This window comes from Amborella trichopoda, chromosome 5 (assembly GCF_054954075.1).
Source record: "Amborella trichopoda isolate Santa Cruz 75 chromosome 5, AtrichopodaSantaCruz75HAP2 v2.0, whole genome shotgun sequence".
Lineage (NCBI taxonomy): Eukaryota > Viridiplantae > Streptophyta > Magnoliopsida > Amborellales > Amborellaceae > Amborella > Amborella trichopoda.
In genome coordinates this window covers 1,733,713-1,759,210 of record NC_142340.1, presented here as the reverse complement: position 1 = coordinate 1,759,210, position 25,498 = coordinate 1,733,713, and the positions used below count along the sequence as shown (strand labels likewise).

Genomic DNA, 25,498 nt, shown 5'->3' with positions numbered 1-25,498 from the left:
ATTTACCCTTACGCTTAATGGTTCAGTTACCTATTAAAATATTTTTTTAAACAAAAAGTAATGATCTTTTTGATAAATACACCTATCACAACCCCTTTTAACATTAACTTTTGTATTTTGAGGGGTTGACAAACCCAAAACTGAATTGGTTTTTTGATACACTTGTTTCATGCCTTAATCGCTGCGTAATTACTTTCTCCCACAGCGTCATAGTATGGCTCATAAGTTTAATTCCTCAATAGTTCGCACAATTTTGCATGTCTTATTTGTTCCTGTAAATAGGTAACATAATATTTTTCCTCCATTCGTCTGGTATTTTCTTTGTTTTCAACACCTTGTTGAACGACATGGTCAAACAGTTAATGCCAAATCTCCCCCATGCGCTTTCCAACCTTTATCAGGATACCATTTGGTCCTAAAGCCTTTTCTATCTTCATCATCTTCAAAGCTTCTTTCACTTTCGATATCCTAATCCTACGAATGTATCTATGACCTTTGCCCTCATTTATGCCAACAGATCCTTCTACCGTTGTGTTTCCCTCGTGTTCATCTTTTAATAATTTTTGAAAGTAAACTCTTCGCCTTTCGTTGGCCTCTTCATCCTTCACCAAGACCCTTTGATCCTCACGCTTATTGCATTTAATATGTCTAGATCCCTATACTTTTTCTCTCTCATTTTTGCTAATTTGATAACTCCTTTTTCACATTTTCTTGTTCCTAATTTACTGTAATCTCCCATTGTGTACTTGCTATGATCGTAGAGAGAGTCATCATGTGGAACCGTCGTGTCTCCTAACATATATGTTGGTGAACATGCTAGTTAGGTTCTAATTTATTGAGCACATCTGACATAAATGTGGTCATAGATTGCATGAATTTAAGGCTGCTTGGGCCCCAAAAGTTGCAAATCCAGCTTCGGAATGCATGCATAAAAAGCCTTTCTTGTGAAGTTTATTAAACTTTCAGTGAGTACTAAATTCTTTAACTTATAGAACCCCATATGTTACCAGCTTGCAAATGTCAATCATGTTAATTTTCTATTGGGTGAATTCTTTCTTTTAATTATTAGAAAGAAAGGAAAAGGCCAGTATGTTATTGAGGATACATGGTGGTCTATAGTATCATCATGTATGCAATTCAAGGATGTTCTGATATTTTGAATTGTTATAGAGTTGTTTTTCATAGGGATCTGAAACAATACATATGCATTAATGGGATGGACAAGTTACTAATGTCCATATCACGCCTCTCATCCCTATCCAGGTGTTTCAGGTATTTCTTGGTTGATAAGGATCTTAGAGTGCAATTGTTTTATGCTCAGGAATTTGTCCTCTTCCTACTTAGCTTCTTGTCAAGGTTTCTGGGTAACAGCTGCTTTGGAGTATGGGTTCCATTGCAGAGCGAAGAATGGTATCAGGAAACTATATCATCATCATCCCTTTAAAAAAGAAGAAGAAAAGAAATCAATATCATTGTCATATTCATTTTGATGATTGAACCATAAGGTTCAAGATTTTGTTGTTTTAGACACTCAAGTCACAACTATAATAGGTGGTCATTGACTCAAGGTGTACGGAAAAAACCAAGGAGTGGATTGACATGATGGTATTTGGGTAAGGGAAACGGTACCATCCACTGGTATTACGTAATACACAGTACACTGCAGAGGTTGTCTGTGCATGATGACAGACAGTAAAGATTAACTGTGCCCTGTTGAATATCCTTCATCAGAAACTATGGCTAAACTCCACTGTAAACCATCTAGAGCAGATGTGGATGCCTGTGTTGTAGCATATAGCGTCGTAAGCTAGTGGTGTGTGGCATACTTGTAAACTATTGTTTTAGGGCATGCGTCTCTTGATTCTCTATGAGCTATTCTAGCTACTCTCAGGTTTTACAAAAATGCTCTAAGCAGTTTTCTTTGCCTCCCAATTCAGAGTGTGCGTGCACTTTCAACTAGTATTTTTCTGTTTTATTCTAATGTACTGGAATGTCTAGAACGATCCATTCAGCAGTCTAAGGGAATCGAAATTTTAAAAGGGTTTCTCCATCCATATTTTGTTGATATGCTCCATTTCCATCTATAATTCTCTCTCACTTGATCAATGCAGATATCTCAATCTTATTGAGAGAGCTTTGAGAGCAAGGCTTGTGTATGGGAGCCCTAACATGAACCGTGCTGTTAGCTTTGAGTACATGAATCGGCAATTGGTTTGGAATGAATTTTCGGTAAACAACTGACTTTTGCTTGAATACTTGAATTCCTTGAGATTTGGGACTTTTATTTTTGTATGATCATTGTGGTAATACTTTTCTATGGTGAAGTATATAACAATCTAATAGAGTTGGGATTCCATATCCAAAGGGCTATCCAACGTCCATTCCTATGATATATGGTGGACATTGACTGTGTTGAGTGAGTGTCCTGTTGGGCTCCACTACTTTTCTAGTGCCCATGAGAAGGGAGCACAAATGCCCATTAGTGTACCGTAACTTTACTCAATTGGATTGTGGTATACCTTTCCGTTTGCCGTATTTTCACTTGTATTCTTATCTTGCGAGCAAAATTTATCAAAAGAACCAGCAAGTCATAATTTGTGCAATTGAAACCTAGTGATAATAGAGCCCACCTATAATGCATATCTTGATTTATTGTGTCCTTTCTTTTACTAATTAATATAAATGACAGAAAAATGATTCTTATCGAAAATGCCCATGCCTATCCATCTTTAGCTTTTTATTGGATAATCCTCTTGGCTGCTTCTACCTGTTTGGCCTTTTACCTGATGATACCGTCCAGCCTCTTCCATCAATCCATGTAGTACTCAAAAACATATATTGCTCTAGTCTTTCGCACCTCAGCGATGCCATAGTTGAAGAGTACAAAGTGAGGCTCAATCAAAGAAGGGGGACAGTACAATTATCCATTATCGAGAAGCAACTGATTATCACATATGCTCTCTAGGTGTTCTATTCCCACTATTGTTAGTTATATCAGAAAGTCTGACCAAGAATTGCAAGCATGTACTGGGCACTGTTCCCACTCCCTAATTGACACTCCTAGGGTGCACAAGATAGTTTCTTTGCAAGACACTAATAAAATTTACTGAAGATGTAGTAGTTAATTATTTTACGGGGCCTTGTTTATTGAAATGAAAAGGAAATTCTATTGCTTTGGTGTCCTTGCAGGAATTGCTTTTGTTACTTATACCTCTCCTTAATGCCTCATCAATAAAGAAGTTCCTTCGTCCCTTTTCAAAAGATCAACACTCTAGTTCTGCTGGTGGGGATGATACATGCCCTGTATGCCAAGCAACTCCTACCATTCCGTTTGATGCCCTTCCTTGTCACCACAGGTATCATTTGCATTTCTTCCTTTCCTAGGTACTTGTTAATGCATTACATTCATTTTGAGTGGATGTTACAAGCCATACACATGGGGCTTAGGTATCAAATAAGTGAAGAGTGCTTAAAATTGGAGAAGAATAGTGCTCCTCTGCTCATGCTAGAAATAAACATGCACATATACATTTTAAAGAAAAGTAGGTGCCAATTTTCTTGCTTAAACAAAACTCTGCATGCCCTTCAGGGTGTACCAACAGTCTTTTAGCACTTGATTTTGTTTCCTTTCAAATGTTTTCTTGAGGACTAGAAAATCGCCACCATTCTGAATAAATTGATTCATGTGAACCAAAATCCAGGGTGTTCCAGTGACGCCCTTTTCAATGTCTCACTTGGAAACGAGGTCTTCCCTCCTTGAGATTCTGCCGTCATTAAATTTCTCTCTCTCACACAGATTTACCAGTGAGGGGCCATTACATATTTTGACTCATGATTTATGATAAAATGGATAGTGTTGTAAATTTCCAATGAATTTGAATATGTAGTTCTTTACTCATCAGAAAAACAATGTAGTTGTTTGATAAGTAGTTGGTTTACTGCTTCTGATGTCAGGTACTGCTACTATTGTCTCCGAACTAGATGCATTTCGAACCCAACATTTCAGTGTTTGCGCTGCAATATCCAAGTCCAAGCAATGCAAAGACACATCTCACAACTCAAAAAGATTCCAGATGCTTGATTGCTATTATTGTAAAATTCAAGAAAGCTGTACTTGAAAATAAACAACCCATGTATGAGAAAACAAATCCGAGAGTTGATTGTTAGAAAATCATTACATCCCTCATTATATCTGACGAATTGCCAACCTTTCATTTCAACTATTTATCCAAAAAAAAAAAAAACATTATTGAAAAATTTAGAAAAAAAAGGAGCGGCAATGAGTTGGGAGAACGTGTCCAACCCTAAAAAACTAGGGGCTAGGTTACAAAACGTAGCCCAAAGACCGGCCTATCAGATGATAGACAATGGCATAGGTGGCTGGGATCAGCCTAACCGAACTCGTTTTTACTGTGATATTCATTTTTCTTTGATTGTATTTGATCTAAGGTCTGATGCCTAAGCTAGGGTCCCAGCCCAGTTTGGGCTGGTATCTGGTAACTGCCATACAGAATTAAGGCTTAAGTTAAGGCCAAGGCTGGTCTGGCTTGTTGCCAACCTTACTGAGTGGCAATCTCTTGTAGCTCTTCCCATGAAGTTATCTTCTCCCTTGGTTTGCTCTTTAACTTTCCATCATTTATTTCTTTGGTATTTATCTTTTCCCAATCTTTAAAGGACACGAATCTTATGTTTTTATCCTGCAATATATGAAGAAGGCCATCTCTTCCAGGCTTGTCCAATGAGATGTGAGGGTGTAGGGCCCCTTGTTGCAAGTCTTCTGTAATGCTTCCCACCTGAAAATGTGAAGTGACTAATCCAAGTCAAGAACAAATAGTGGGTTTTTCTTGGAAAGTTAGGGGCTTGTCTTAGCACACTGTGCACGGTTTCAAAATGGTTTGTGAATGTAATTTGTTCTCTTGATTATCAAGATATTGTCATTATCAAAGCTTTTGTAATTTGTTATCTTGATTATCAAGACATTGTCATTATCAAAGCTTTTTTCCAACTAATTGGAGATATGAAATATTAACAACGAATTAAAAATTCAAGGAGTACAAATACTGGGAATGTACAACTAGGGTTGAGAATTTACCCGGTTTGGATTCGAAAACCGAATTTTAGATCCTATCTAGATCTAAGTTTGGATCTGATATTTGGATATGATAGGTTAGGTTTGGATCCAAAAAAATTTGGATCCGAATTGTAATTCGAATCGGATGCAAGCACAAGAGGATTACATCCGAATCTGGCCCAATTATTAAAATATTATATATTATTTATATATATATATATACATAGTAATGATCCTATGAGATCCTCCCATACCCATGGATGTAGGACCTCAAAGGAACACCATTAAATTTGATACAGAACTTTACACAAATTATCACATGGGTGTGGGACTTCACTTTTTTAGATCTCTGTGCCAAATTTAATGGTGATCCTTTGAGGTCTCACACATGGGTGTGGGAGGGCTTCATAGGTTCATTACTCATATATATATCTTATGTAGTATTTTTTGTTATATATTATTTTATATCAAATTTATAGATATAAAATATTTTTTTGGATCTGGTTTGGATACAAATCTAGATCCTATGTATACTTTTTAGATTTGGATCCGAATCCAAATATTCTAGATCTGATAACATTCGAATCAAGATCTCGTGTTTACTTTTCGGATTTGAATCCAAATCCTGGTGGATTTGGACCCAATCCATTCTCGTCCCATATGATCATGGGTACATGAATGACTTACAAGAGTAAGCTATAAAAGGAAAATCCAAACAAAATGACCAAGTACTTATGGTCCCATGGATTATGAAAGAAACATGGTTCACTCGATCATCACCATCTAATAAATCAATTCTGGTTGTTTCTGTCTATTGATTGAAGGGTGATGACTCCATGTGCAATGGTTTTTTTGAAGTTTTTGGGAATGTAAAATACTTTCCCATAATGAAAATTGATGACATGACCAGAAAATGTAGATGAGAAGATTGTATCGAACGAATTAATCGATGTTATCTAATTTACTTCGAAGTGCTCTTCATTTTGGCTGGAAAAGGAGGCACTTTTGCTCTTCAGCTGATTCATGGGAAGTTTTTGGGTGCGACTAGAAAAATAAAAATAATAAATTTGAATAAGGTTGGACCAAGTTGTTCAATAAGGTGTTGAGAACAAAGAAAACACCACATGAATGAAAGAAAAATATTGTGATACATAATAACAAGAACAAAAGAGATACAAAATTGTGTAAACTATCGAGAGATCAAATTTACGAGTCACACTATGAAGCTGTGGGAGGGAGTGATTGAATAACGACTAACACATGAAGCGAGTATATCGGAAAATCAATTCAGTTTTATGCATGGAGGTCAACAATTGAAGCCATTTTCTTAAACAAATGATTGAGAAATTTAAGGTGAAGAGAAAAGACCTCCACAAGATCTTTATTGATCTAGAGAAGCTTATGATAGAGTACTTCGAGATTTTATTTGATGGGTGTTAGAAAACATAGAGGTTTCCAATGCTATATCGACTTGGTAAAGTGTGTGAACAAATTGGTAGAGAGACGAATGAATTTTCAATGATACATCACAGGGCAGTGTTGAGCTCCTACTTTTGTATCTTAACGGATGGCTTAACTAGGTACCGGTAAGATGAAGTACCATGATGTACGTTGTTTATGGGCCACATAGTTTTAATCAATAAGACTTAAAGCGGCATCAGTCAAAACTTTTGGAGGAATGCTCTAGAATTTAAAGGTTTTAAAATTAGGCAGGCTAAAATAGAGTATATGGAATACAAGTTTAACAATAATAGGAATAGGGATGAGAAAGTAGTTAAGATTGATGGTCAAAAAATACTAAAAAGAACACACTTTCAATATCTTGGATCGATAATCCAAAAAAATAAAGAGATTGAGGAAAATATCGCACATAGAAACAGAGCTGGGTAAGCAAAGTGGAGATGTGCAATTGGAGTTTTATGTGATTGCTGCATATTAATGAAGCTGAAGGGGAAGTTTTATAAGACAATTGTGAAACCAATCTTGTTGTATAGGGTGTAACATTGGGCGGTTACGAAACAATATACTCATAGGACAAATGTAGATGAGATGACGATGTTAAAATGATAAGGGATAAAATTTGAAACGAATACATTCGGGAGAACTTAAGTGTGGCCCCAAGAGAGTAGACTTAGATGGGGTTCACCATGTACAACACAAACCCAACACAACAAGTATTAGAAAGTGTGAGTTAATTCAAGTGGAATGCTAAAAAATAGCAAGGAGTAAGTCCAAAAGGATAATGATTGGAAATAATAGAAAAAGATATAAAGGCCTATGGCCTCACTGAGGGTATGGCCCTTGATATGGTAGAATGACATACCATGCTTTGTGTAGCCAACCTCAAATAGTTGAAAAAAGGCTCTGATGATAATGATGAAGCATATTTAATATATTTAAAACATTTCAGACATATTTACCATATCTATGGGTATATCAAGCATATTTCCATAACTTTTTCTTGAGATTGTGAAAATTTCAGGGTTGGATTCTCATTGCTTATGTCCCGAGGCCAAAGCCAAAGACTTCAGCCGAGACGAAGTAAATCTAATAACACTGAAATTAATGAGGCTATGAAATTCCAGAAGCATTTGAATATAATGTTTTACCATATGGATGGGTCATATATCCTTACCGTTTCCTCAGCACAGTAGAGGTTGGTAGCGATTATTCCTGTGGGTCCTCGCTTCAACCAACCCACAACATATAATCCCGGCACAAAATTGCTTGGCTCCTTGCCAGCATTGCTCAGCACACGACCTCTGTCATTAGGCACAATACCTATAAAAAACAGTAGAATCATCCCCTACTCAGCACTTCCCACATGTTCATGATTTGAATCTTATTTTACATAAACATTTGGAGGCTGACTGTCAAGGGAGAGTTTTAAGGCCGCCTTAGATTGTTCTAAGCAGAGTATGCATTTCACCAAGAAGATCTTTCTCTATATCTCTCTCTCTCTCTCTCTCTACACATTCACATTTTGCTATTCCGTTTTGAGATGCTCAACAAACATGATGGTTGTTAACTAACCATGTATCTGGGTCCTGGTTTGTAGTTATCGTCTATGGGAAAACTGACATGGAATGGGGCTGCTCAGCTCTCTACTTTTGTGATTGCTTTGCTTTATGTCTTTTGATGAAAATGGAAATAAATAAGTTCTACTTAGGGGAACAAGGACATTTTGCTTTGGATGGTGAAAATAGTCTTACCCTTCTGATCATTGAAGGGCAATCCATCAACTGGCAGAGACTTGTAACCAATGCTTTTGAAAACTAGCCTGCACATGGAACACAAATTAGTAAGAATTTTTAAATTTTAATCAACAATCCAATAAAGGAAATAACAAGAGATGCCATATAAAAATAAATAGGAAAACGTTTAAGGAGTCAATCTTATATTACAAAAGTACAGTGTACTTCAAAAATCTATTGGAAAATAGTTGTTTTGATGCTGAAAGACTCTTCAATCGACCTTCTCGAGATATACAACTAACCAAAAAAAGATTTCAGGTTTTAAAAATAGTGCATTGTATATTTAAACTGTTCATTTTCAAGATTTTCAACTGTTTATAAATCTATTCGATTTGCACCATTTTTTAAGCTTTAAATTTCATAATTGGAGGCAGAAACAAATTTTGAGGACATCTTAAGAGTTTTTGGCACCAAAAATGTATGTTCCGGCAAGGTTTGGACATCTTACTGTGATTATTTAGGGTGTGTGCCTTATATAAACCATAACCAAATAAATAATGAAAGAAACAGAACAAATTTTGGAGGATGAATTTTGGAGTCTGTATCTACTAATAACAGTGGTTACCCGCATTCAAGTTCTTCAAACTCCCCAGAACCCACTGCAGACTGTCGACCAGTTGCACCATTCTCTGCAAGTAAATAGATGATGTCTATCATGATAAACAATACATAAAGTAGTATTTGTTTTAAATCCACAGAAAGTAGTGTTCATAAATCCATTGCAAGAGGCTAAATTGATTCTAGGTGGCCCACCTTTCAAAAAGGTTTTCTCTAAGCGCACCCTGCAAACTTTATTTGCATCATTGCATGGTAAGAAGGAGGCTGGTCTTCTAAAGAAAACAAAGTGGAGATCTCGTTCACAACTAACATGATCTGATGGTTGAGAACTGGCTATTTTAGACAACAAGTCGTAGACTCGTCTTTGGATTCTGCTCCTCTTCAGTTCTTCCTACAAACAAAGATGCCTGCCACCCAATCAGATAATTCTATAAAAGGGAGCGGTACAGGGTGGGGGACCATGGCTGCTGCATGTTCAGTTTTTCTTAGTAAAAAAGACACCTTGTCATGGAGTACACAGAAAAACTAAGGACCAATTGGTCTTCTGAAGAAAACAATAATAGCCAGAATGCTCATATTTGTGGTAAGTGCCAAGAATACCTCATCCAAAGGAGACTTCACGAGATCAGCTTCCTGAATATGAACTTGGACATGCTTCAAAGCTGCACTAAGACATTTACAGGTTACTTTGAAGCAAAGTTACGAAAGAACAATAGCGAAGCAGTTGTTAAGCCCAGTTTATGTTGATCCAGACATTGATCTGGTCAGGCCAGTTAGTACCCTAGTCCAAGCAGTGTTTTATTTTTTTTCACATATTTTCCAATTTCTTCTTTCCAATATGTTGAGGAGACGAGGCATGATGGGAAGCAAACATGGAGCTCTTAGTTGAAGGGAGGGAAAGAATTCACTTCTGCTAACCCATAAAATAACGTCAAGGTTCACACGAGTAAGGGAGGGAAAGAATTCACTTCTGCTAACCCATAAAATAACATCAAGGTTCACACGAGTTTTTGTAAGCTAAAGTTCTATTGCATTAATAAAAAAGGAAAAAGATTTAGGGCTCCTATGGAAGCAAATTCTACTTGTACACGTATTACCACGGGTAAAAAATCCACCTAGGAGGATTTGTTAGACCCAGAACTTGCGGATGTTCTTTACTCATCTCAATAATCAATATCAAAACAAATAAATTAATTAAATAAAATTCAATTGGAACCCTAAAAATTGTCCAAATAAATTCGTCTCCAACATCGGAAGCAGACTGAAAGATCTACGTCTTATATAACTCAAAATCAATGTTTTTGTTTTTCCCCAACGTCGTTCATCTAGTGAATCAAAGATGTTTTGCAAATTTCTGATAAATAAAATCGTCCTGATAGATATTTTGTGCTCCTATGAGAGCAGTTTGTACATGCCCAAGATAAAATAACAAAAAGTAATTACATCAGAAGATACAAACTTCCTTTTAGTGGCATAGGAAAATAAATAGAGCTTGAAAATTTTGTCAAGTTCCATCTCCAAACTTCAGGAAAGTCATATAAATTTAAACGAATAACACCGGTAATAAAAGATCACACACACACAGAGTAGTAGTGGACTGACACAGAATTTCTCGAAGCTCTTTTGCTGTACAAGCTGCCTGTACAGGGCCACGTCTTCCAACTAAATAAACTTTCCTGCATTCCACAAGAAATACACAAATTTTTTGTATATTGGTTTACATGGGATTAATGTATGAGACTGAAAGCAAGAAATTCAATTCAAGTCGACAGATTAGTTTTGACCAAAGCCAACCTGATGGAACTCTCCCTCAACGAAGCTAAGGCATGCTCTGCAATGTCAGTTCTTTCCAACTCAGCTGGGTCTTGCAAAAGGATTCTCGCTATATCAAGTGCCACATTACCCTAAAAACAAATATAATAGTCAATGGTTTCCGTGCATAATCTCTGAACTTTTTTTAGCATGCTTCTTTTCTTTTTTCCAAACTTATTATTACATAAATGCCTCTTTTCTTTTTTCAACTTTCAAACTAAAACAGGATTCCAACTGATTAAACCTACTTAATCGAACTTGCATAAGTACCAATAAAAAATATGTTTTGTTTCCCTACGAGTCAGAAAAGAAAGGTTATTTTCTTTTTTTGGTCATAATCAAAATTGAAAACTGAAGGCCACCAACCAAAATCAGAAGCACTTGTTGAAAATAATTCAATAAAATACAATAACGACAGATGAGGCTCTATATGTTAAGCATGTTTGGAACTTTGGATGTACTTGTTATTACAAATAATTCACTGTTTCAATGAAATTAATCATAACAAAGAGTTATCTGTTGTTTGGTAGTGTCAATCATAAAATTAGCTGACATAAACAGATAAACTTATAGGCAGTTCCATAGATAAGTTTATCTTTTGAAAGCTGATTTTACTTTACCCAGTGGAACTATATTCAGTATGGTGCTACCGTGGGGAACAAATAAGAAGAGATTTCTCCAACCAAACAAAAACTAAATGATATTATACAGAATACAGGATATGTACCAAATAACCAACAAAACATTACTATATAAATATATCAATTTTAAATAAGATAGTCTCCTCCTGATAAAATTAGCTATCATACAAACAAGCCCTAAGTGTTGTCTATACACGTGACATTTTCATTACCCATACCCTCACCATAAACACTGGCCATGGTCTCCTTTGGCAAATCCACTGAAATTCAATTTCATAGCATTAATGGAAACTGTTTAGGGCACAAAAACCAGTAGTTAACGTACCAATTTGACTAGTACAGCCAATGTACTAAAGAGTGCCAGCCTTAGATGCCTTGGCAGCACCTTAAGGAGGGCAACTGCCCAGGTGCCTCACCTTGGGTAAGGCGGGCAGAAATAGGTGGGTGCCTAAGGCACTCGAGGTGGTGCCTAGGCAAGTAAATAGCGCCAGTTGAGGTGCCAGCCTCAGGCTGCCCATGGTGTGTGGGGGGGGGGAAACGCCCTAGGGCCATGGGCATTTTAGTCTAGCCTCCTTACCCCCCAAAACCCAAAAAAAAGAGATAACAAGAACACAAAAACCCAATCCAAAAAAGATAAAAATAAAATGAAATAATGATAATGATGATGATGACGATAATGATGACGATAATGATAATGATAAAGTGTGGCGAGGGAAGACATTGGAGGTATATTGCAGTATCCCCCACCAATTACTCCCGACTTTGATGATGATGGTTGGCAATTCAAAAGAAGAGTTAAGATTGAAGGTGACGGAGAAGTTGAAGATTATACATGATGCATTTCATTGTCATTTGGTTTATTGTTTCTTTCGTTTCTTTTTCTCTAAATTGGAACTTTGTACTTATGTAATTGAGTAAGTTGAATTTATGGTCTTGGACATGGAGCCATCAGAACTACGGCATTGAGAATGCTATTATCTTTTATCCTTTGTGGTTGTGTTCCATGTGTGAAATGTGATTCAACATTTACCTAGACTCTATCACACTTCTGATTTTCATAGAATTCATATTTTTAATGTTCAATTAGTTATATATCATCATCTTCATCATAATCATCTGAGCCTTATCCCAACTATTTGGGGTTGGCTACACTAATCATGTTCCGTCATTCCACTCTTTTAATTTTATACATCTACCTTGTAAAAAAAAAAAGTTTTAGAAACCGAACTGGTGGGTCAAATAAGTCACTCAGCAGCTTTGAGCCAACTTACAGGTTTTCTGCATTTTTTTGCGTAAAAAATAGAAAAATTAAAACCAATAATAAATGGTGGGAATCAGGGCAAAAACGGGGCTTCTTAATCCGGACTCGTATTTCACTAGTTACGAGCAGGCTCAGAGCGATCCGAGCTAGCTCAACGATTTTTGAAACACTGATATGAAATATATAATTTATGAGCTTATTACATAAACTATATGTGATTGTGTAAAGTATACAGATATGTATGCATATCCTATATAAATATAGAAAAAGCTCTGAACCCCAAATTTCACAAAAATTGCAATTACAGCTTTGAAGAACACCTCATATTGATCATCTTGACCTCAATAATTATTGATCTAGAAAAAGAAAAGAAAAGAAATATTCAAGCCTAAAAACAATTTATCTTGCAACACATTATCTGGGTTGTCTATTTTCAAGTGTTTACAAATCCGACATATCTGCATCATTTTTGAAGCTTCAAAATTTAATTGGTTGGTTTCTAACGCTAGAACTGCATTTCCAGGCATGCTTTTGTGGTGCGGCTTTACTTTTTGTTCCAAAAGGCCTAGGCCTTAGATAAACCACATCAATATGAGAGTCTAGGGCACCTAAAGATGGAGGCACCCACCTCAGTGGCTGCATTGAATCTAGGCAACCAGCGCCCCCTTGCTGCCGCATTTAAAACCTTGAGTACAGCCGATTGGCTTAACCATGTCAACCCCAAAGCGATCCTACACCCCAAAGGTACAAATGTCCTTCAGCTAAGCATATGTCGCTGAACTATAAAGAAAAGCACAAGCGTCATCTTGGTTAGCATTTGGGCACTCAAGAATACCACAACAACCGACCACCCTCTTAACAACGATCCTCCTCTACTAGACCCATATTCTCCAAGTTGACCCTCCAAGGAATTTTATTTCTCCATGTTCTCAAAACATATATGTACGCATTCAAGGGTAATATTATTCTCATGATGCACTTGTTCCAGGAATAATTCAGCAACCTTACCTTCCGTTTAACCAGAAAACAGACTGCTTGATCACATGATCCATAATCACAGGGTAATATTTATCACTGAATTAGCAACTTGTCACTTGAGTTTCTACCACTAAAGTACTACCATCCTCGTGGCATCCGAAAGAATAAAAGATAACGACCCTCATACATACATTACGCTCAGTTAGCTAACCCAAGACTGAACAATAATTGTTGAAGGGAAGCCATCGTACAGTACCTTGAATAATATTTATTCCATTTTCAACATTCTTTAGTGTTCTCCTATGCTGATTTTGTATAAAAAGTGCTTTCTTGCTCAGCTTATGAATTGAATCAAGTTTTCATATTACTATAGTAAGTACTTCAGTCTAAAACTATAAGATGTCAAAAGAAAATCACACTAGTCAAAAGTTTTTCTTTTTTTTTTGATGCTGTTAACTGTGACACTGGTCAAAAGTTCAAAACTGAGAGCATTTCACAAATAAATAAGACACAAGTCAACCTATTTGAATGCTGAAAACTCAAACCAACATAAATAATATGGTGTCCTTTGAAATAAGGCATTGTTGTTACAGTAAATTCTACACAAGAACATTATTCAGAAATTTTACAAGGTACCTGGCCAAGAACTACAGCTGTATCAGTGGTCTTCAATTCAGGAGCCACGCATTTGCAGTCAGGGTGCCCATTATACCACCAAACAAACTCTCTAGCTGAATGTATCCCATTCAAATCCTAAAACAAAAATATCACAAAGACCTAAAATAACAGAATGCAGAACAAGCCATGTGGAAAGGTCTATCAGGCATACTTTCTGAATACTAAGTTTTGTTTATAGATCCACAAACTTCCAAAAGAATATAAAAGTGCACGAAGAAAACATACTTCTCCAGGAATGCCCAAAATTCTGTCACTTTCAGCCCCATAAGCAAGCACCACCTGCTCAGAGCTAAATGTCAGATTAAGTCGAAGACGAAATATTTACAAAAAACTAAATTCCAGGGGTCCACAGAAAAATCATGATTCATTGGGTCATCAATATCCATTTAAATCATTAGACAGTGGTGTCATGAACCATTCTGGTGGGTCTTACTGTCTTACCATAATCTATGTGACGACCCAACTGACCACAGTTTTCCATAGCCCATTTAATTATAGTATCGTCTTCCTTTCAAAAACTACTCACGGAAACCCAACACAATGTAGCATACTAAAGTTTTACTGTTAAATGACTGGGTGCAGGGAACAACTTACCACATGATAGATATCACATAGTTCAGAGAGAGAAACACTGGTTCCTAATGATACATTGCCAAAGAAAGAAAACCTCTCATTCTCAGCAAGCCGTGAAAACTGGTTGACCACAATCTGTGACAAGTTCCTGATATCACTAAGGTCAAATAAGAAATCACTGGAAACATGTAACAATACCCAGCTTCTTCACCAACATGAGCACCAAATCACCCTTCATACATAACATAGACAGCTCATGCAATCAGCCCAGAAAATAATATAAAGACTCCAAACCAAAAAATTCTATGAATTCATAGATATTATTCAAAACAACTGAATACACAAATATGAATTTGCTCACATCAATGCAAATTTAAAAAAATGTAGCTCCATGAAAATCAAAGACCCAACAATGCCATAGAAACTCCTTGTAATCATTTTGTCTAGAATTGCCTCATAATTTGTAAATGACATAGTACAGTTTGAGGCTTAACAATATGTCTGCCACATATCTAATTCTACTTTTCATATTGACAAAAACCATAGTTACTGGGATAGCAGAGAGGTCAGATCATGGATCAAGATTGGATCACGGGATCAAGAGATGCACAAATATCCATGGAATAGGAATTGGATCTGTACACTGTGAGTCAAAGGGATCGTGCTCCCAATATGAAGGAAGCATCATCCAAATTTGACTAGGATTGAATAATAAAGTATATGGGATTGAGGTCTGTCCAGCTTAGAATTGAGGCTCTGCAAGAGAACTTAAGTACTCTAGCTCAGGAACGAAGTCTATTCGATGATATGATTAATGTTTTTTCTTAATTCAAAAACCAAATTCTCATTAAATACAAAAATCCCGTTTTGAAAATATTTTTAATTTGTTGTTATCAATTGAGTGTGTATCATGAGTGAGAAGTGAACTTGAAAACTCAAAACGAGGATTCAATTTTAGTCCTCTGGCATGAAAGAAGCTCTAGTATTTGATGAAACTGTGGTGTCCTTGATTTCCTCATTTGGGTCCTTTCACTTACATGCGATTGAGCATGCTATTGGTTAAATACTCTCTTAGATTCAGAGGGAAATAAGGGTCGAGAGGCAAAAAAAAAGGGTCTACGTGCAAAGGTCCCTACAATGGTGGATGTGGTCAACAAGAGGGTATTAGAGATAAAGATCAATCGCTTACAGTGCTTCCAAGAAGTGAAATGAAAAGGATTTAGCAGCAGCTTGTATGGCATGGTGTTTACTTTCACGATTTACAACTTCAAATTTCAAGCTTCAAAACTTGTTCGCTGATGTGGGTATTGGAACTGCTTCTGAACTGGTTGATTATTGGGACCATATCTCAACAGGTTGATCTCTGTATTGAAACCCAATTCAGATTTCCGAATGTGAGAGAGAGAGAGAGAGAGAGAGAGAGAGAGATTATGGTCTAGGGCATTGGAGAGATAATGGGTGGGGGAAAGGGGTCGGTTAGTGCATGAGACTTGAAATATGCTGGTGATCTTCAGTACAAATATAAATAAAACTCGTTTCCACACTATTGGAGGCTCGATTCCATTACTCATGGATCCGAAATTTGGGCGAGAGGGATCCAGATCTCATTAACCAGGGATCTAGATCCCCAATTTTTTTTTTATAATGTCAACTTTGTATTACTACAAAAGGAATTTACATGAAGAGAAAGCTATCCACGGCATCCCACATATGGGGTGCTCAAAATACAATGAAAGGAACAGAAGGAACATAATTGCTCAGGGGAAGAGAGAGTAATTCCAAAAAAGGAAAAAGTGCTAAGCATTCAAGGTAAAAGACATACGAAAAAGAGTTCATTGCATGTGGGACAGAGAAGCAAAAAGCAAAAAAAAATGCTGCTGAGGAAGTCCTTGAGAAGATCTGGTGGAGTTTGCTGTCGGGTATGAGTTTTAGTTGCTGAGCCGCAGCAACGATGGGCGAGATGCTTGTGGGGAGGGCTGCAGTTCCTTGATTTCAGTAGCCTGAGAGATTAAGTTTATAAGTCCTTGCTTGCCAGCAATCTTCTGACTTCGGTGGTGAAGTAGGCCCAAGGTCTTGTAAACATAAATGATGGTATCTGAGAGAATTGTCCATAGAGCCTAAGTGGTAACTATGGGTGAAGAAAGAGTAGAGATAAATGGAGATGTAAGAAATATCCCGGAAGAGAGAAGGAGGGGATAAGATGGGGTGCTGAGAGTTGGCTGAGGAAAGAGATCTGAGGGCAAGGAGGCTATGAAAGAAGGATGAATAGAGGAAGAGGAGAGGAGCAGAGGACCATAAGTTAAGGAGGCAAAAGCGAAGCTACTAAAGGCAAAGAAGATTTACTTTTTCACGGATTACTATCCCTAAAAAAACATCTGGAATTGAGATCCCTTGAACTGGAGCACAAGATCGAGCATCCTGAGCTGGAGCAATCACCTTCTTGGGTGATCCCAGTAACTATGACGAAACACCAGAGTAGGTAGAAAACCAAATTACCGATGTTTCTTAAACAGCTGCAATACCCTTTTTTCTTTCGAAACTGCTAAATAGCTGCAATATCTCTGGTCTATTATGATTCTTCTGAAAGTCATATGTGTATGGACTTGTCTCCTCACATTCTAGAAGGAGTGCATAAGACATAGCTAGCATACCCCATTGGATGCATCCAGTAGACTGGAAAAGAGATGACCATTGTAACTTAAAAACAAAGGGCATTACAACTGTTAGATTAGGAACACATTAAAGTAGGCATGACTAAACTCCTAAATTTAGATTTTTGGGGTATCATTGCCTTGATTTTGAAAACCTTTAAATTTATAATATATCCAACCATATCAACTATATTTTCTCAAAATTTTTAATTACAATTCAAATAGTGCAATAAAAAACCTCAAGTGATCTACAATCAAACTCCTAACTTGAAGGACTCCAGTTGCAAGTCTAGGCCATTACTAAAACTAAATTCTCTGTCTTTAAACTGTTCCAAATCATATTTTCTCAATTTATTTCCATGAAAAAATTGATACTCAACAAGGATCTACTTAATGTTCCCTGATCAGACAAACAATAATTGGGCTAATGGGTCTCATAGTCTTTATGGAAGATGGCAAGCTATATTTACATTTCCCTACCACGTGAGGTGCATTTTCTGAACTTTTCCATTATTGAACTAAAATTCAAGGAATTACAACAAAAACCCATTAACCCATTACTTATATTCAAGATATTGCTTTCTCATTTCAAGTTGGAAATTTTTGTCGCTCAAATAAAAAATTACTGCAGTATCATTTCTAGCTCCTAACTCTAGCTTCTCGGATCTCATTACTTATTCACTTATTCGCAGTTTCCAGTGCAGGACAGATTCAATAGAATTTTCCATCACTGACTAACACCCAAAGACTATGCCCGCTTCAAATAACATAATATACAAGAATTCACTAATATTATGGTTTTCAAAGATCAGTACCTTTGTTTCAGGATGATCAGGTGCCACCCCGGAACGAACAAGGCCAAAGGGAGTGGGAAGCCTATCAATGATGTCTAGCTGTACTTCTTTATGAGCCTTTAACATCTTGCGGAAGAAAAACAGAAAATCACCCAGAAATTTTTCAGCAATGAGAGAGAAAAACCCACAATTGAACTTGGAAAGAGAAAAGAAGAAAACCCACCAATAAAATCAAGAGAACACATAGAAACTCACCAAAAGCATCTGAGAGAGAGAGAGAGAGACCTCAAAGACAGTTCGGAGAAGGGAGAGAAACCCCTCAGATGCAATTTGAATATGAAAGAATGAAGAAAAGTGAAATTTCTAACCTTTTCAGCAGTGTAAAAACCAGCAGGCCCACCACCTACAACGCATACATGCAAGGGTTTAGATGAGGCACTGCAGATGCCCCTAAAAAACCATTTCTGGAGAGAAGAAAGCGCCATTATTCCGTATTGAAGCTTCTTGATCATACTGTTTTCACCATTCAAAGGACTAAAATTATCACATGCACAAGCTTGACATTGAAGCTTATTTTCCCTCTTTTTATTGAGGCAGAAATGTTATTCAAAAGACACAAAATTAAGGTGAAATTCACCAAAAAATCAATGGGTTCAGAGGTTGAACGCTCAATTTTAATTGGTAATTACATGAACTGGACATCTATTTAGGCAATGGAGGTAATCATAAACTGATGGAAAAAATTGGATATTGACAAGAATTTAATTGGACTTAGATCATGATCGAAATGTAAACGCACCAAGATGTGCCAGAGACGATATCAAAGAGAGAGAGAGAGACTAGGTTTAGTAGGGTTTAAGAGAGAGAAACTAGGGTTTTAAGAGAAAGAATTTGTGGCAGGAGAAGCTGCGTTAAACGGAGTATGAAAGAGAGGGAAGCGCACCAGTGGGGGGTAGTTTAGTAAAGCGAAAGTATCCTATGATCGACATGATCACAGAGTCGTATGTTATTATCACCGTCTACTCAATGGATCCAAGCTGATGGCAAAACACAACGTTATGTCTTGACCTTGAGAATACACACTCTGTTTCCATTACCGTCCATTAGCTGACTGGACATTGATAACACATTGACCATAGATTGACTGGGATCACATGGATCATGTTATGCTTTTATTGGACACTCAAACTACTAGTAGTAGTTTGATTGAAGACAACAAAAACAATAAAGGGAAAAAAATTCCCCCTGAGCAAACCATATCTATTGCAATGTTCGATTACTCTGGTTAGTTGACTCACACTCACACTCGCCCGAGTAACTCGGGCTCGCAAAGCCGACCTTGGCACGAGCTTGAGTATTCTTGAGCTGGGTGGTCTCACTCAAGGATCTTAAAATAAATTTTAAAAATTTATAGAACATACAAAAATATGAATTTTTTTTGTATTTTTTTATGTTTTTCTCTCATTTGGGAAAAGATTAAAAAGTGTCCTGCTCATGAATAATTAATTTTGTATTTTTGCTTCTTTTTGGGTTATTTCTAAAATACCTCATCGCAAATTGATTTTTTCAAAATTGATTTTTTTACTACTTTTTTAACCTCATTTCAATGTGTTTTGTTTAATTTTTGCCCAAGACTGCCTCCAGCCCTGCTCCTCCCCTTAACCTATGAAGATACCCTCTTGGAACACTAGAGGGTTAGGACTGAAGTCCAAAAGGAACTCGGTGAGAGACTTTTTAGTAAAATTCTCCCCATCGATCCTTGCCCTGACAGAGACGAAATAGCCGAAGCCTACCCTGCAATCCATTCGCAGCGTGTGGGGCAGAAGGCCGCGTCAATGGGAATCACTACCGATGACGGGGGCTTCTGGCGGTATTTGGGTAGTTTGGAACCCAACTGAGTTTAATCTCCTCTTGTCCCACATAGGAGATTTTTTGGTTACTGTCCTTCTTTCCAGGGCAACAGATGGTTCGCTGCTTAAATTCTCTGACTGAATTAGACGTCGTAGCAGCCTTACCACACCTTGTGTGGTGCCTGGGCGGTGATTTCAACATCACCCGATGGTCCCATGAGAGTAACCTCAACACCAATGTTTCCCAGGGCAAGTTGGATTTCTCTGCTTTCATTTCTAGACAAGAACTTTTAGACATTCCTATTCAAGGGCAAGCCTTTACCTGGTCCAACCACTCTGCTCAGCCTTCCCTGGTTAAACTGGATCGCTTCCTTCTTTCCCTGGATTGGGAAGTTGCTTTTCTTGATTCACACGCTCTCACTCTACCTAAACCCACCTCGGATCACTGTCCCATTCTCCATGATACACAGGCGATTTATAGGGGGCCAAAACCTTTTCGCTTTGAACTGGCTTGGTTAGAAGAGCATTCCCTTCTGAGTCTCATCCCCAGTTGGTGGAATTACTTCTCTTCTCAAGTCTCGAGTAGAGCGGGGTTCAAGTTACAAACCAAAATCCAGCTTCTCAAAAAGTCCTTGAAAACTTGGAGTCAATCTCGGCTAGGGAATTATTCTCAGTTAAAAAGCTCCCTGCTCAGTTCCATTCAAGACCTTGACAAACTAGAAGAAGCTAGACCCCTTTCAAAATCAGAAGTACTTCATCGAATCCAATCCAAACTAGAATACCTTGCTACACTCAAGAAAGAAGAACTTTATTGGAACCAGAGATCCCGGGTCAGATGGTTAAAAACAGGGAACTAGAACACTGCTTTCTTTCATCGAATAGCCAACTATAGGAGAAGAGAGAATTTGATATTCATAATAAAGGTGAATAACAGTTTTCTTACCCAGCCAGATGAAATTGATGTTGCAATCTTACATTACTTCAGGTCTCTCTACACTGCCCCTGTGGGACTTAGGCCTAGGATGACCACTTTGGACTTCCTAATTGTTCTTGATCATTGGTCAAGTGAGTTGGAAAACCTTTTACAATCGAGGAAATTTCCAGCGCCAATGACCAATTAGCCAAAGGCAAAGCTTCGGGGCCGGATGGTTTTCCCATGGCCCCCTTTAAATCGTTTCAGCATACTTTCCTACCTGATCTCAAAAGTTTCTTTGAAGAATTTAACATAGGGGGATCCTTAACAAACCTATCAATGCCACTTTTATAGCCCATGTCCCAAAGAAAGAGGGGGCTGAAGAGCTAAAGGACTTTCGTCCTGTTAGCTTGCTTAACTCCACTTACAAAATTCTGGCCAAGGTACTGGCTTCAAGAGTCAAGCAGGTTCTTCCTTTGATCATCTCGTAGTCCCAATCTGCTTTCATTCAAGAGAGGCTGATCTTGGATGGTGCGCTGATCGCCCATGAGTGTATTCACTCCAGGCACCTATCCAAGAAGCCGGGCTTAATTTTCAAAATCGATTGGAAAAAAGCATATGACCACGTGGACTGGTCATTACGGGATGAGACGATGACCAGAATGAACTTTGGACTTCGATGAAGAAAATGGATAAAATGATGTATATCCAACCCTCAATTTTCGGTCCTCATAAATGGAAGCCCTAAAGGATTTTTTGCTGCCTCGAGGGGGCTCCGCCAAGAGGACCCGTTATCTCCCTTTCTCTTTACAATAGCTGCTGAGGTTTTCAGCAGGTCTATTTCTCGCCTCTACCAGGAAGGTTTACTTTCGACATTCCTTTGCACCTCACAAGGTCCCTCGGTATCACACCTGCAATACACAGATGATACCCTAGTCTTCCTAGATGCTGATCCTCAGCAAATCGAGAACCTCAGACTCTTCCTCAAATGCTTTGAGAATGCCACATGCTTCAAAGTTAATATGGAAAAATCAAAGATGATGGGAGTGGGTCTCACAATTCAAGAAATTAGATCCTTGATTCCGTCCTGGGATTGTATAGTTGAGGACCTACCTACCATTTATTTAGGGATACCTTTAGGCTTAGGGAAACCCAAAAAGAGACTTTGGGCCCAAGTGATTGACAGAGCTAATAGGCGTTTAGCTGGATGGAAAGGAAGGTTCCTTTCCCTGGCTGGTCATTCTACTTTGGTTAAAGTTACATTGGCCAATTCCCCTATCTACTTAATGTCCATCTTCCATATGCCAGCATCGATGGCTAACAGGCTGGACCAACTTATGAGGAACTTTCTGTGGTCCGGCCAATCAGAAAAAATGAGACATCACCTTATCTCTTGGGATAGAGTCCGACTACCCAAATCCCAAGGTGGTTTAGGAATCAGAGATCTAAGAAAACATACCCTGGCTCTGTCGGGGAAGTGGTGGTGGAGATTGGCCACCCAACCAAACTCTTCCTGGGCACAGATTATTCGGAATAAGTACAACATTTCGGATCACAAATGGGTGCCTGAAAGGGTCTCCCGCAGTAGGGCTTCAGGAGCTTGGAAATCCTTCGCCTCCTCTCTAGCTCAGTTCAAACAAGCACTCCGCTTCCATTCAAAACAAGGCAGTAGAGTGCGCTTCTGGTCTGATCTTTGGATTGGACATGCTCCCCTTAAGGACCTTTTCCCACCCTTTTTTAACTCTCCTCCAATAAAGAGTCCACTATAGCAGATGAAATGGTCTTGCCAGGGGGGGCGTAGAACTTGAACTCCCTCTTTTAGAAGGAATCTCTCCGAGGAGGAAACTTTAGCTTTCACCAACCTTTCGGCTGCTCTTTACCCAGTGTTCTTACCTTCATCTGGGAATGATTCTTTGGTATGGACTTTATCCCCATCTGGTAAGTTTTCAGTAGCCTCTTTTTATAAGAAACTTATCCAACCTCGTACATTTCTGTTAAATCCCACCTCTCCTCTTTCCAAAGTTTGGAACACAATAGCTCCTCCAAAAGTCCAGACCTGCAATTGGATAGCAAGCTGTCAACGGGTTCTCACACTCGATCAGCTTTAAAAAAGAGGTCTGCCGCTCCCAAACAGATTTGTAATGTGCTTGATAGAGGAGGAGTCAAATCCCCACCTCTCTCTACATTGCAGTGTGGCCTTTGATCTTTGGACACTTATTCTCTAATTGTTTAGTCTCCATTGGGTCCTCCCACCTTCGGTTAAAGATTTATTCGCTTATTACTTAGGTGGTCATTGGCCCAAAGCAGGTAGAACCTTGTGGAGGGCAGCGATCGCTGCTACCATATGGGTTTTATGGCTAAAAAGAAATGAGAGGGTCTTTCAAGGACACAAAAATGATGTTTCAGCGCTATTTCATAAGGTTACATCCCTTGTAACTTTTTGGGCTTCCACCCACAGCATCTTCGGTGGGATTCCTATGAGTTCTTTCCTCAGGCAATGGGAGAACATTATCCATTTCCAGCCCTTCAAAGTACAAAGACCTCACAACTGGTTACCTCCCCCAGAAATGCCATAAAGCTTAACTTCAATGGCTGTTCTTTGGGAAACCTGGGTCCTCCAGGAGTAGGGGGGGTTTTCCGTGATCACAATCGCAAAGTTCTCATGACATACTCAGAATATGTCGGACATGGAGACTCACAGTTTGCTGAAGCCGTGGCACTCCTAATGGGCCTAAAATTCTTGAATCCATCTTGGGGCCAATCCTTGGTGGTGGAAGGAGATGCTCAAAACATTTTATCATGGGCAGCAGGCACTACCCCCTCCCCCCCCCCTTGGTACCTATCTAGGATATTTGACGAAATTTACCACTTATGCAAAGATACCAACGTCTGTTGCAGGCATATATGGCAGACGTCGAACGAGTTCGCCAACCTTCTGACTAAAGACGGAGCACGGCGACGACCACACTTGGAAGATAATGATTGGTCCATCTCCTTTTTGGCTCTGGACGGACCAGAGAGGTTTTCTAGGACACTAGATATTTTTTGCTGCTTCTTGTAATAGGGCGTGCTTATAAGCCCATTTTTTGAAACCTCAATCTTTTGTATACAGCCACCTCAAAAGGAAATATTCTGTATAGGGTCAGTGAACCAATTTTTTGACTGAGATACCTGTCTCGTGGGTATTCTCGGTTCTCTCCTCCCTCAATCTATTGTATTCCCTCTTCTTTTCAAGTAATACAATGTTAACATTATAAAAAAAAAAAAAAAACATACTTTTTCTATTTTTGGATTTTTTTTATTTTCTTAACACTTTTTTACTTGGCCAGAACTCAACCAAATCGGACTGAGTAATCGACCTGAGTCGGTCTTCCTAACACTAGTCTATAGACAGTATAAATGTGTGGACCCATATCCAACCGATAGTGTTCATAAAAACGTTTAAAACATGCTTTTTCATAATACGATTTAAATCAGGCAAAAAAATCGTATCTTTTGTTAAATATAATTTTTTTTTTGAAAGATATTTTTTTTTCCTATTTTGTGTGTTCCAGCCATTGCTACTTTCATGCATTTGAAAAAGAATTTATTTCAAAAAAAAAATCTAAAATATAAATTTTTAGCCCCATTGTTCTTCAAAGCCACAGTTGCAGATTGAAGTGGTTTTCCCTTTTTATTTTAACTTAAACAAATAGATGCAGATTTCAGTTGTTATTATGGAAAATTATTGTGTAAATGAAATACTGTTTATAGCAAATCATTTTGCAAAGTAAATCATTGTGTAAACAAAATCATATACATTCAGATTTCTGTGATTATTTGTGATAATTGTTTTTATGAAAATACTGTTTATGGCACAAATTAGAGCTAAAAACATAGTATGAATGAGAAGCACAGAGTGTGACTACAGGACCAACTAATCAATATTTTGTTTTTGATTATGTGAGAACAAAGATAAACAATATAGTGTAAACTGTAAACTTACAGAAGCAAGCAATTGTACATATACGATTAGTTCCCCAAACCAAATCCCTCAGCTCTGCTTGCTGTTTCCCCAAGAAAATGAAAAGGCCTCTTCCTTTTCTCGTCCTCTTCACAAATCAGTATAGTTAGGGCTTTCTCTCAAACAACATCCAAATCAGAGAGAAAAACCTCTTCAAACTATCCCAAATCAGCATCTCATCTTCCTTTTCTCTCTCTAAAAAACAGTGAGTGCCTCTTCCATTAGGGTTCTTCAACAATCCCTAATCAGCATCCCATCTTCCTTTTCTCTCTCCAAAAAACAGTGAGTGCCTCTTCCATTAGGGTTTGTGAAGCCGATGACCTCTTCCTCATTTCTTCTTCTCTCTGTAAACCCTCTATAAACCCTAATGGCTATGAGCCCAACCCTATTTTCGTCTCTTCCTTCTTCTCTCTCGAAACCGTAAACACAGAAGTGCGAAACCCGCCCTAGTGGCTATGAAC

At 38.0% G+C, this 25,498-nt stretch overlaps 2 protein-coding genes across 13 annotated transcripts in view; one reads left to right on the top strand and one right to left on the bottom strand.

Moving 5' to 3' along the window:
• Positions 1-4,171, top strand: part of TED3 (Pex2/Pex12 N-terminal domain-containing protein / zinc finger (C3HC4-type RING finger) family protein) — a 9,423-nt gene extending 5,252 nt beyond the window's left edge. For 2 of the 4 annotated variants that reach the window (XM_088866720.1, XM_006833326.4), the window contains exons 6-8: positions 2,112-2,229; positions 3,190-3,356; positions 3,955-4,171. In XM_088866720.1, coding sequence (XP_088722846.1) covers positions 2,112-2,229; positions 3,190-3,356; positions 3,955-4,081 — 412 coding nt within the window. In that variant the 3' untranslated portion in view covers positions 4,082-4,171. Of the gene's footprint in view, positions 1-2,111; positions 2,230-3,189; positions 3,357-3,701 lie in introns of all 4 variants that reach the window. The other 2 variants (XM_088866721.1, XM_088866719.1) reach the window with 1 other exon arrangement.
• LOC18426683 (Pyridine nucleotide-disulfide oxidoreductase family protein) lies at positions 4,057-25,498 on the bottom strand. Of its 9 annotated transcripts, XM_088866717.1 has the most exons (15): positions 25,020-25,498; positions 18,640-18,674; positions 18,495-18,535; positions 18,293-18,397; positions 14,848-14,961; positions 14,479-14,532; positions 14,212-14,328; positions 10,678-10,787; positions 10,486-10,559; positions 9,484-9,545; positions 9,079-9,274; positions 8,891-8,954; positions 8,284-8,351; positions 7,707-7,852; positions 4,057-4,793 (listed from the first exon to the last, which is right to left on the bottom strand). In XM_088866717.1, the coding sequence occupies exons 4-15, from the start codon at positions 18,395-18,397 to the stop codon at positions 4,560-4,562; spliced, it is 1,344 nt and encodes a 447-aa protein (XP_088722843.1). In that variant the 5' UTR covers positions 18,495-18,535; positions 18,640-18,674; positions 25,020-25,498; the 3' UTR covers positions 4,057-4,559. The 9 variants fall into 9 exon arrangements, 5 of the variants coding, with proteins under 5 accessions (XP_088722843.1, XP_006833388.2, XP_020518213.1 ...); XR_016055562.1 differs by lacking the exon at positions 18,495-18,535 and having other exon boundaries at positions 9,079-9,290; positions 18,640-18,784; XR_016055563.1 differs by lacking the exon at positions 18,495-18,535 and having other exon boundaries at positions 7,707-7,833; positions 9,079-9,290; positions 18,640-18,784.

Excerpts from the sequence above, each read along its gene's own strand:
- LOC18426683 (XM_006833325.4), bottom strand. The coding sequence starts at position 25,039 with ATGTACAATTGCTTGCTTCT. Across the intron at positions 10,788-14,211 it reads CAGCTGTAGTTCTTGGCCAG|GGTAATGTGGCACTTGATAT; the intron begins GTACCTTGTAAA and ends ATTTGTTTTTAG. Across the intron at positions 8,352-8,890 it reads TTTGAAGAACTTGAATGCGG|GCTAGTTTTCAAAAGCATTG; the intron begins GTAACCACTGTT and ends TTCCATGTGCAG.